The sequence below is a fragment of the Myripristis murdjan genome, chromosome 10, assembly GCF_902150065.1.
Source record: "Myripristis murdjan chromosome 10, fMyrMur1.1, whole genome shotgun sequence".
In the NCBI taxonomy this organism is placed as follows: Eukaryota; Metazoa; Chordata; class Actinopteri; order Holocentriformes; family Holocentridae; genus Myripristis; species Myripristis murdjan.
Genome location: NC_043989.1, coordinates 9,930,167 through 9,942,439, shown reverse-complemented (window position 1 = coordinate 9,942,439; position 12,273 = coordinate 9,930,167). Strand labels below are relative to the sequence as shown.

Here is a 12,273-nt window from a genome sequence, read left to right as displayed (position 1 = left end):
TTAATCAGGGAACAAAATGCTTGTTAGAAGGAAGGATTTTTAAAAGTCTATCCAAATAAACACTTTTCAAAGCCCTTTATTAAAGGCATTCAGAAAGGCTTCATGATAGATTCCTTTTTTTTTCTAAGAAAGTAGCTCCTTCCAAGAGTTTCCTTTTTTAATAGATCGGCTTGTGTTTGGTCGAGAGTAGAAAAGAAGAAAAAAAAAAAAGCATTACTCTCAAACTCCCATTTACTACCATTTACTTGAACTTTAAGTGACATTGTGTGCAATTTTAGGGTAATAAATTCCAGTCCTGTTGTCTGGTTATACTGACAGGAGGCTAGTGGTGAAGTCATGTTGTCACAAACTAAGCCTCAAGTGTGATAAAGATGTTGTTGTATGTTTAAATTATAATATGATGTCATCTAAGTAAGGGATTAACCGAAAGCCTCACCTTTCCACAGTTTATTTCCTTTTAAAATAATTCATACAAATGCATACAGTCACAAACATATCTTTGTCAGGTTGTCAGTTTTGACCAAAAATAATGATATTTACTGTAGAATATAGAATATGTATACTGTATATTGCTACGCCTACTACTTTACCATAAAGGGGACCAAGGTAGGCAACAGTGGACTGTGTGTTACTACCAGGGATGGAATTTCAAGGAGCACCAAGACATTTTGAAAGCTAGTCTGCTGTTTTAGCTTGTGGCATCCATTGCTTTCAATGAGGAATGCTAACAATTTATAAGACGTTACTGTGCAGGTGATGCAAGTATCAGCATATTTCAGTATTTCTCCCTCATAAGGTGACAGGCGTCTGTTGAGGTGGGGAGAAATAACAGAGTAAAATTCAAAATATCCCAGCATTCTTTGAAGAGTTTTGGGGCACTAGCCTGGCATCGATATTTGGCTGTCACCTCAGTACCATCTCCATAAGAGCCTGTTCAAATTCTGGCCAATAAGAACTTGGCACTAGCCCGAGCTGTAAAATACTCACCACTGGCAAGTGAAATTTCCATCCCTGATTGCTACGCCTACTACCTCAACATGAAGACCAGGTAGGCAACAGTGAACTGTTTTTACTACTCAGCTGCTGGCAGAAGGGGATCCAGAAAGCACCATCGCCGGGCTCGCCTGCTAACCTCAACAACAACAGGAACAACAACACAGATGCTGGATTCAATAATAAAAAAAAATTACAGAGCAAATTTCAAAAGAGCCACTGAACATTTGCAGCAAAATGTCAGCATACTCTGATATATTTAGTGGGAATGCTGCCAGCGAAGCCATGGATTACTGGCATGGTTTTCTAGTCTGGACTCTCAAGTGTACCTTCATAAATTTTTTAATGTTTTTTCATAGTGTTTAGTTGTGTATTTAGCGGGCAGTCTTTGCGATGAGGCCTTGTGGAGTGTAGTCCCCCTCCCCAGTGTTGCTTCTTAGACACAGATACAACCAAGTCACATTGACACAGGCAGGCAGAACACCATATGTACACATAGACACAGAAGCCACGGGGGTGGCTAAATGGTATACTCCGAGAGGACCTATCATGAAATGTTAAAGGGATACTACACACTATAAACACTTCATTCAGCTGCAAATCAATATGTTTTTTTGCCATGCTATAAGTGACAGACAGCGATTTCTGACTTTACTGTGCATATATGGTGTTATTTTTTATTTTTTTTTTGTATAAAACCGTAGCTTGTCGGACTATTTCTTCCTTTTTCAAAGTGGATGAAAATGAGCACTTTGTACAGTTTGTTACCTTTAGTATATTAAAAATTCTAAAGGTAGGTGTGGGAGCGGAGATAAAAAAAAAAAAAAAAAAGAAATAAAAAAAAAAGAAATGCCAGCATATCTCAAAACTGAACACATTAGGAATCCTCAGTCTTTTACTTGATGCCACAACTGCACCTCTGTGCTATTTCACACCAGGTATTTTGGATCCATCCAACTGTAAACTGTTTAATTCAGTTATAGACCCAAAAAAGAAAAAAAAATGAAATGTACCCAGGTCTGTTGGTTAGTTTGCCATATTTATAGCTAGAAGGGCAACTTCCTTAGTAAAAAAAAAAAAAAAAAAAAAAAAAAAAATTATATATACACTGACTGAGAAGCATGAAGAAACAAACTGACAGGTCGATGCTGTGTGCCATTTGTAAACCTTGTTCTTGTGCTCACTTTGCAAGGTAAAATTTTCGTGATTTGGACAGGTATAATGGTGGAAGTGGTGGCTGGACTTCATAAAAAGACATTAGGGAGGCAAAGGAAGGTAATAACGCCTTATTAAACAAGTTCTCCATCTGTGAGCCAGCGACGGAATAATGTTCACTGATGCAAATGCCTCGGCAATGCAACGCCTTGTGCTCGACCTTCTTCGTCTCTCAGAGCGATCAACCTAACCGCTGTGCATCAGGACTGAAAATCGAGGCTGGGGAGAAAGTCGTCCCAGCCAAGCATACCATTTTGCCACCACCCTGAAGCCGTTCCTCCCGCAACCCCCTTGGTTTGGGTTGAACTTGGAAACATTTACACAAAGTCCCAAGAGCAAAATCACATGCCCCTTAAACGTAACGGACAAAATCAAACGTCAGAGCAACTTTAGCCTTTGTTAAAGTTCTTTTTCTAATGTAACGGGACACGAAAAGGCAAGCAGGTAGAAAAAACAAAGCACTAAGTGGCATATAAAGGAATTTCCAAACAAAATAAAAAAATAATATACCAACGGGGGAAACTAAATTTCCTGAGACGGTGTGCAAAAAGCTGCCTCTTTTTGGGGCTTGTTAATTTGGGGAAACACATAAAAAAAAAAAAAAAAAAAGAAACAGATATTGTATTACTTGTCAAACCAGTTTGGCTACATTGAGAGATCACATCACCCATGTTTTTGTTAAGACTGGAATACAAATATCAGTATCTTCTCGCCTTAAGTCTAAAAACTGTACACAGACAGGTTACATTCATTTCATAACCTACTACTTTTGCTTGTACATCAAACTAAGGAAAGGACACAGAAAAAGAGAGAGAGATAAAGACATGAAACCCGCCCTCCTAACTTTGGACAAACTACAGTCTAAGACAGCAGAATTTGATTCAATATTTTTTTTCTTTCCGAATCAACAGATACTGGTATTATATTCGCTCTGCTTTTTTTTTTTTTTTTTTTTTTTTTAATCTGTCCAAGGAACGTTTTACAACTCAGCTATTGTTGTTACATGAAGATCAACCTGCAGTACGGGTCAGTCTGTCTCAGGACTTCTGGTTGGAGCAGGGGACAACTATCCCCTCCTCCTCCTCCTCCTCCTCCTTCTCTTCCTTCTCTTCCTCTTCATCATCATCATCATCCTCATCAGCATCATCCTCTTCCTCTTCTTTGGAGTTTAAGCTGGCTGCTGAGAACCAATCGCCAGTGAGTCATGAATCGATCGCTATCGGGAACCAGTCAGTCTGACGCTCTATCAACCTGTCTATTAACAACTTGTCACTAGGGAACTTATCGCTATGGCACCGGTTGCCATGGCAACCTCTGGTCACCAGACAACACAGGCAGGCGTATGTGTGTGTGTGTGAATGTGTTTATCTGTGTGTGGGTGTTTTTGTTTGGGCGTATGTGGGCGTGTGTGTGAGTGTGAGTGTGTGTGTGTGTGTGTGTGTGTGTGTGTGTGTGGCTACAGTTGGTCATTGGGGTGCTGCTCTCTGTCGCCCTCTGGTGGCTTGACGGTGTTTTGTCCAGGGGACGGGGCGTGGGGAGGGTGTGTGACTGCGGGCGGGAGAGTGTGTGTGATGGGCACGGCGCTGGGCACGATGCCTTCAACGGGTGGGGGGAGACCGCCCGACGCCAGGCTCACCACACCGGGGGGGTACCTGCCAGGGGGAGAGAGAGAGAGAGAGAGAGAGAGAGACAGAGAGAGAGAGAGAGAGATCAAAACTAAATAATCAAAACTAGAACTGCAGCAGTACAGCAGGAAAGATGCACTCGCCCACTCTATGAATCAGTAGCAAATTTGTCATCTTGTTTGTACCTGTAATTATAACGCCAGCACTGCGCCGCTCAGTGTGATTTAGAAAATGTCAAATAACATCATTTCCATGAAGCTACATCACTACGATCAGTGAATCAGTCATGTTTATTGCACATAATATATAGGATGATATATGGAGTAAACAAACAAATAACACTGCAAGGGTGAAAGCAAGTCATTTACTCAACCTACTGTAACTGAATTTCATTTTGTTATATATTTTTACATTACTGTATTCATTATTTTTGAGGTGGTTATATTAACATTTTGCAGAAGTGCTGTACGGCAACACATTTTAAATCCCATTTATTGTTTGAACTCTGTACTTTCATTCTCTTGACACTGAGTGGGAAAGTTCACATGTAATGTCTATCACATCATTTACAGTGGTGGAAAAAAGTTTTCGGACACCCTTAAAATTTTACACAATCTCACAATCTCAAATTTTATCATGAAATATTTGTGGAAAAATCTTTTTTGTGTTTCAAAAGGTGTGGCTGCATTAGACAGATACAAACAAATACAAATTATATTATTTTGTTTATTGTTTACAAGAAGAACAAACCAAACTAAATTCTTGACAGTTGAATCTTTATCTTCAGGCGTTAGGTTCCTTGTTTTAGCCATTTTTTGTGTCTGAAGAACTTTCAAATGTGCTGGCTTTATATAGACACCAAGCTTGGCAACAAAAATTGTGTCTTTTAATAAAAAGAACGACCTTCATCACTGGTACCAAAATGACCCAATACTCAAAATTTCTCGTGTATTTTTATGGAACCAATCAATTTTAAGTTTTAATGGCTTTTTTAGGATTTGTTTAGTATTTTGGCTGTGACCGTACTAAAAGAAATTGCACTTGAAGACCTAAGAGTGATTTGTTAATGCAATATTTCACAAATGCATGAGGTGTCTGAAAACTTTTTTCCACTACTGTATATCTAATGTTTCGTTTGTTTTTCAAAAAAAAAAAAAAAAAAAACACCAAACAAACAACAACAAAAAAACTCTGTAACTTTTAATACTCTGTACTTTTCCTACAGTATTTTTCCCCCCACTAGCACTTTTACCTCAGCATAAATAAAACATCAGGGAGGAGACCATGGCTCCCCTTGCTCAGGCCACTCTAGCGGTCTGTCCTCCCCTCTGAGCCAATCAAGGTTACACTGAAAATGCTAGAACACACTGCTGTTTCATCAAAATCCAATCAGCGGGGTCAGAGATACTGTGTGATGGACGGATGAATGAACAAACACAGATGTGGCTATGGATGATGCAGACTTCACTTTGTGTCAATATGATTTGGTCACAGTGTCCACTGAAGCACGGATGGATGGAAGCCGTGTTTACTTGCTGCGACAGCTCAATCAGTCTCTGTGCTTGGCTTGTATTAATATTAAAAATCTGATTCATGGCTGAAAGGATCACTATCACACTGATTCTGGTACTGTCTGGTATTGGGTTACTTCTGGTGTGACCAGATTGTAATTTGGCAATATTTGGTTGCTCTGCCAGGATGATAACCCTCCAAAAACAGGCTCTCGAGGCAGGCAGGCATGGTTGCAGCTAAAAAAAAAAAAAAAAAAAAAGAATATTATTAAACTGGAAATCTCCATCGCCCCCATGTTTCAAGAGGAGGCTCAACAAAATGCTTTTTATTGCCAAAATGGATTTGTTTTAGCAAAAGGAATTCACAGTGCTATTTCCTGAAGGTGTGGAAGCCTTTTTTTTTTTTTTTGTAACATTTTTGCTTGACTAGGCCTAACTGTGTGGCTCATTGTTGTTGATTTTATGGTTGTGTGTGTTTACTGTTGTTAAAAAAAAAGTAAGAAAAAAAATCTGATTCATGCAACTTGATTGGCTCCTGTTGTTCTGTAAGTCATTAGTACCTTTCAACACCGGTCTTTGTGAGTTCGAAATCTCAATTTCCGAGATGTCTTGAAAACTTTTGGACGTGCTTTACATTCCATTACAAATTCTGGCGTGGAGAATCTAATTTTCAGGCTGTGCTGACGACTGCAGCTTTTTACATGACTGCAAGAAGGCCCTAAACATTCGCTTTGTCGGGTTTTTACCTGTAAGCCCCGTTGAGCTCAGGATGTACGGTAGCTGGGTCTACGCCTGCCCAGTGGTTAGTCTGGGTGAGGAACTCCTTATTCACACAGTTCTTCAGACTGTCAGGAATACGTCCTGAGAGAGAGAGAAAGGAAAGGAGAGAGAGAGAGAGAGAGAGAGAGAGAGAGAGAGAGAGAGAGAGAGATTGAGAGGGAAGGGTGTAACTAAATACTTGGACTTAGCTGCTGTAAGTGAGTACAGTGGTAAAGTGAGTGTCCACTGATATGATAATGATACTCTACTATTTGGCAGCTGGTTATTTTTACACCACCATATTGCTACTTTTTAGCCTGCCACATTTATCTAACATCTGCTGAGAGAGAGAGAGAGAGAGAGAGAGAGGGCAAAAAGACTGCCTTTCACTCTGTAAAAGCGGATTATAATTTTATTTCTGGCCTAATGGTTTTGCTAGAGCATGTAATGTTGGAAGAGAGAGAGACTGTACCATGTTTTATATGAAGGAGGAAAGCGCGAGGCAAGAGAAAAGGAAAGGAGGAGAGACTGATTAAGAGGCAGAGAGGATGGAAAAAGGGAGAGCGAGAAGGGGGATGAGTGGAATGGAAGAAAGGGACAGACAGTGAAAGGGCTTTCAGTCCGCTCTGCTAGAAGAACAGGAAGCATGCAGAGCACTCTGATATTTCAGCCTCCCTAAAAATATCTCTTTTTCAACTTGTGTTTACTTTTTGTCAGCAGGGGTCACGGTCACGTTTTCACTCAACGTGTTTTGTGTGTGTGTGTGTGTGTGTGTGTTACCTGTGACAGCCCTCCGGATCTCCCTGGCTGCCTCCTCCCTCATCTCCAGCGAGGCCTGTTCACTGTACCAGGCAGCGTGAGGGGTGCAGATCAGGTTGGGGGCGTCCTTCAGCGGGCCCTGGCTGAAACTGAGACACACACACGCACGCAAACACACACACATACATCAGCACAGTTATTTATATTTGAGTACACAACTGTGCATCCTGTGTTTAACACTTTTTTGGTACTGCAAAGTCAACTACACATACATTTATTTAGCATTTCTCTTTCTCAGAATTGTTTTCTTTTTCTTGATCTGACTGCCATAATTAAATCAAAGAACATGGAGGAACGATGCAGGAAGGAAAGGAAGATTTTAGTTTGTTTTTGTTTTTGTTTTTTTTTTCTTTTTTTTTAAAAATTGAGCTCAAATCAAATGCCATCCTATCTGAGTCCACACTGTGCTCCACTTTTCTGAAAGAGAAAACGCCTCGTTCGTTAAAATCCCACTGCAGCGCACAGAGGGGAGCTGGGATAAGACTTCCTAGGAAGAAAGATAAAATTACAGCAATTTTGGAAAGTGAGATGATTTAGACTGTGATTTAGAGTGTGTGCAATTTTTTTTTTTTTCCTGTTTAAGTTTCTGGTTAAAGAAAATAGTGTTTGCTTGCAGATTTAGCACCAGATATAAATACTGTATAATGCTGTGTGCAACAATCAACAGGGTAAACACTGTTTCTAGTCACTGTACATACTTTTCCCACACATGCTTTGCATATCTGAGTTTCTACGTACCAGGAAAAACACTTTCCACAGCTACTGTAAATGAGGTATATGATGTTTATATGTGCTAACAATTGTGATGAATAGTTAACAGCGGATCTTGTTAACATACACAGCAATACACACGCGTGTGTGTTACCTGAACGGCTCTGTCTCGTGAACGTCGAGGGCGGCTCCACGTATTCTCCCCTCCTTCAAGGCCTGAGCCAGGGCCTTCTCATCCACCAGACCCCCCCTGGCTGTGTTCACCAGGAAAGCCCCCTGACGCATCTGCAACACACACACACACACACACACACACACACACACACACACACACACACAAACAATTCTTTATTTGGATCAACTTTACATGCGATTCAAATATCACAGAGGTCCCATGTGGTTTGAAGACTCAAGAGCCAAACAATGAATTCATAAGCAAACATTGAAAAAAAAATCTCCCATGACTGCACCAAAAATAAACTGAGACAGAAAGTCAAAATTTTTATTACACACTCAAGTAACAAAAGTACATAAAGTGCAGTGTCTTCACTTTATTTACTTTTTCAGTTGAATATGTGATTAAAGTGTTGACTAATTTCTATTGGTAGGTTTATGCCGGTTTATCTTGGTTTCTTTTATCATTTTGGAGTCAGCTGCACAAGTTTTTTCAGCCGCAATGAAATAAAAAAATAGAGAATGAATTTCTCAAAACATTAGAGGAATATTTTGTTCTGCGTTACTGGTGCACAGATGGACTGTTGCGTGAAGACATTACTCTCTAAGGGGGACGAGGCTTCGCCGCTGCCTCTGTGAGCGACGTTTGATGATGCGTCTCCTGAGTCTTCGAGGCCATTAAGACGCTCTTGCAACAAACCTGCTCACTGTTTTGCAACGTAAAATTAGCTGAGAGACGGGGCAGAGATCAAGTCAATCGAAAGCTCCAGTGAATAGGCAGAATATACGACTTAAGGTCAAGAAGTCTGGAATCGGTCTATAAACCCTGTAACCTCAATCACTCCCTCCACTCAGTCGAGGACTGATTGGACTCTGATTACATTCCGTTTTGGTTCGATCTGCTGCACGGCTCTGATTGAAATGCTCAAGACGACTGCGACTTTTGGAGAAACGCTACACTGTGCTTTGCACTTATTTCGGTCCCATTTAAAATATCACACAGCGGAATGCAATACAGCGGAGCGGATTGCATTTCAAGGTGGTTTGCCCTCTATTCACAATTTCAGCATTTCACTCCTTCATAGCAAATCGCCATTTATTGGTTTTTGAATGAAAGATGAGTGACATGTCCACCATCAATTTGCTTTTCATTTTGGCGCAGTTTCTGTAAGCCTTAAGTGCACTGCATTTCCCATGGTTCCTCCATAATGACTTCATTTCAGTGGGGCTTGTATTCCCCTAAATTCCCCCACCCCCACCCACTTCATGAAATAAAATGAAATTTTGATAATCTGTCCCTGCATTACACCCTGCCCCTTCATCTCATTTCAATGAGAAATATATCACATTATGGACACAAGATGCACTCAAAATGCTACTTCCTTGTTGCTTTAAGGACACAAAAGACTTTATTATGATCACACAAACAGACGGTGACATGGACAGACACGCTCACCCACTAACAGACATTTGAACAAAACAAAAAAGATAAATTACATGAACAACATACCTGTGTGCATGTTCTCGTAACAGGTACTGTCATTCAAGAAGTCTTGCATCATTTATCTATTGTGCTCCTCTGTCAACAACTGGTGCAACAGTGGTTACTGCAGCCTGATAGCAGTAACAATTATGCAATGTGTAATTTAGCCACATAAGGAAATTCTCTTTTTGCTTGCCCCCCACCACCACCCCCCTTCAATGAAAGGTCAAGAGTGAAGCTGAAGCTCATAAGGATTCAGTGTCTTAAGTAGCAATGGAAATTGGCTTTGGGCTGCACAGCAGGAATGATCAACACAGGCTCCGTGTGTTTCATGAGTGTATCCGCTGTTGTGTGCAGAGCACGCAATGGAGACTGTGACTTCACTCATCTGTATGTAGCTACAGCCTCCCTGGATCTCTGCCTCTTTAATATTTATGGTCATGTGATTTTGTAGTTGAAGTAAGGATAAATAAATCATTCTAGTGTGGGTTTCTGTGTGTGTGTGTGTGTGTGTGTGGCGCCCCACTACCTGTTTGATAGTGAAGTCGTTGATCAGGTGGTGGTTGTGTTCGTTCAGGCTGCAGTGCAGGGAGACGCAGTCGGAGTGGAAGAGCAGGTCCTGACGGCAAAGAAAGACAAAGACATCAAGGCTTCGGTGCTTCACTTTGTTCACACCTCAAATTATGTTTAGCTTCGACAGGAATTCTGCAGGCGCTGATTTGCAACAGATACACAGGGAGAGGTGGAGTCCAGCACCAAAAAAAAAAAAAAAAAAAAAAAACAAGAAACATACCACTGATGCACACAAACAAGCCTGTCCTCCTGTGAACTGAATTCAAAACATCCATTTTGCATTTTTCTTTACTGATGTTAACCATGTGGACTTGTTGTCGGCTGTGTCTGCTGTCAGAGGAATGCGGAATGGAGAGTGGTGAAAATTGATGAGTTTATTTTGCTAGAAGGGATTAAGAGCGGGTGCGTGCATCTCTGGGGAGCCAGCTGTATCTGGATGACTGTTGTCAGTCTAACTCATGAGCTGTGTTGTCTTTTTGTCTTTTATTTAACTTTTTATTTATTTTGTCGAGAGCGCCCTGGCCAAGAATGGCAGCATGTTTAGTAATTAGGTACAAAAAAGAATCAACAGGAAGCTGAACTTACTTCTCTCAAAACAGTGCCTTCGCCAATAAGCCACAAAGTGCCCCTGCTTTAGACCCCTCAAGTACCCTGATTTGCTTTGTGTGTGTGTGTGTGTGTGTGTGTGTGTGTGTGTTACCTGTAATGTGGTGACCCTCTGTAGTCCCAGGGATCTCTCTACACCGTCAGCCAAGTATGGGTCGTAGAAAATCACATTGAAGCCAAAAGCCTTGGCTCGCAGGGCTACCGCCTGACCCACACGACCTAGACACACACACACATGCACACACACACATAAATACACACGCACAATAGTCAACATTTTTTGTGTGTGTGTGTGTGTGGCTCTTGCTCTTTTTTTTTCAACTTTTGCATACCACAAATTACATAATGTTCTGGCTACACAAGTCTGCTGATTATTACAGAAAAAGCTCCCAGACAGAGCAGGGAGGAGATTTGCATTCTGCCTCTGGTTAATCCGCTTATATTTTATTGGCAGTAACTCCTTGGGAAGCCAATTTAGCTGAGCTCGAGACAAAAAAAAAAAAAAAAACTTCCCAAAATGAAAATGGGAGACATAGAAAAATGCTGGTTGATGGGAAAACTCTGTCACATTTCTTCAGCAACAAGCTCACCGACAATGTACCAAATCTAGCCAACCTCCACTAAAAATTTACATAGAAATTATCAATTATTAAACAAATACTTTATGTAAGTCTCAGCAATAAGGAATAGTCCGTCCTGACATGAAATACAGATTGTCTGAAAATGCTTTTTCAAGCAGATTTCCTGGCCAAAAAGCTAAACCGGGTGAAATGTAAAAAAGGGGAGTCCTAATTATCAGGAGCACTGATTTTTAATTTCACAAGCCTTTTATGAACTTTCAAGGGCAGTTTTGCCCCGAGCCGCCATGAATTTTAACTCTGCTTTGTATCAGCGCATGTGTGTGTGTGTGTGTGTGTGTGTGTGCGTGTGTGTGTGCCACCCACCGAGCCCTATGAGCCCCAGTGTCTCTCCTCTGATCCTGGCGGCTCCTGACGCCACCTCTCGGATCTGCTCCACGCTCTGGACCCGTGTGCCCTCCCGGAGAGCCTGGCAGACAGAAAAGCAACACCGTACAACATGAATAACAATGTGCAATTACATGCTAACGGCACCCAGAAATCAGTCAGCCGAAAGAGCAAAAATCAAGTCAATAACGTTTATTAAATCATGTCAGGGCTGCCGAATTTCAGCAAAAAAGAAAATCCTCAAAATGTGGCTGTTGGACTATATCTTATATCTCTTGGTGATGGGAGGAGCAAATTACTTTACATCACTTTCCGCATCTTATAACTTGACTATTTTTAGTTACAGCAGGCAGGAAGGAGCAGCAAGCAGGAAATGAAAGTGTCAATATTGCTGATATGCCAATGGTCTCTGATTTGTAACTGTGGAAGCTAAAATTGTGACATCAGATATTAAACACAGTTCACTGTGCTGCTCTAAATAACCGTTTGATTAACATCCACCAGTTGCATCAATCCCAATTCACTTCAGTCCCGTCATCCCCAGTAAAAGGCCACTGACCTGGTGCAGCCAGGTGGTGCGTCGGTACAAAGTGAGGATGTGACACAGCGTGGAGTCGGCTGTCTCCTCGACTGAGGCTGCTGGCATATTACATACAGCAATGCCTATTGGACCAGAGAGCAGATAAGGATTAGTATTAGCTTGGGCTATTGGAGGAGAGAGATGAGGTTTGGTAAGAGCTATTTTGGTGGAGAAATGCACGGCGAAGACATCAAGTCAGCAGTTTTTTTTTTTCCTCACAAATACTTGCTGGAAAGTTGCAAATGCCAGAGACTCTTGA

General features: G+C 41.2%; 1 protein-coding gene across 4 annotated transcripts in view; it reads right to left on the bottom strand.

Annotated features, from left to right (window-relative positions):
* Window positions 1–432: 432 nt before the first annotated feature.
* ctbp1 (C-terminal binding protein 1) overlaps window positions 433–12,273 on the bottom strand; it is a 37,936-nt gene continuing 26,095 nt past the window's right edge. For all 4 annotated transcript variants that reach the window (XM_030062223.1, XM_030062222.1, XM_030062221.1 and 1 more), the window contains 8 exons: window positions 11,994–12,097; window positions 11,414–11,516; window positions 10,564–10,688; window positions 9,820–9,909; window positions 7,788–7,918; window positions 6,884–7,011; window positions 6,091–6,205; window positions 433–3,860 (listed from right to left, as the gene is read on the bottom strand). In XM_030062223.1, coding sequence (XP_029918083.1) covers window positions 3,665–3,860; window positions 6,091–6,205; window positions 6,884–7,011; window positions 7,788–7,918; window positions 9,820–9,909; window positions 10,564–10,688; window positions 11,414–11,516; window positions 11,994–12,097 — 992 coding nt within the window. In that variant the 3' untranslated portion in view covers window positions 433–3,664. The remainder of the gene's footprint in view (window positions 3,861–6,090; window positions 6,206–6,883; window positions 7,012–7,787; window positions 7,919–9,819; window positions 9,910–10,563; window positions 10,689–11,413; window positions 11,517–11,993; window positions 12,098–12,273) is intronic.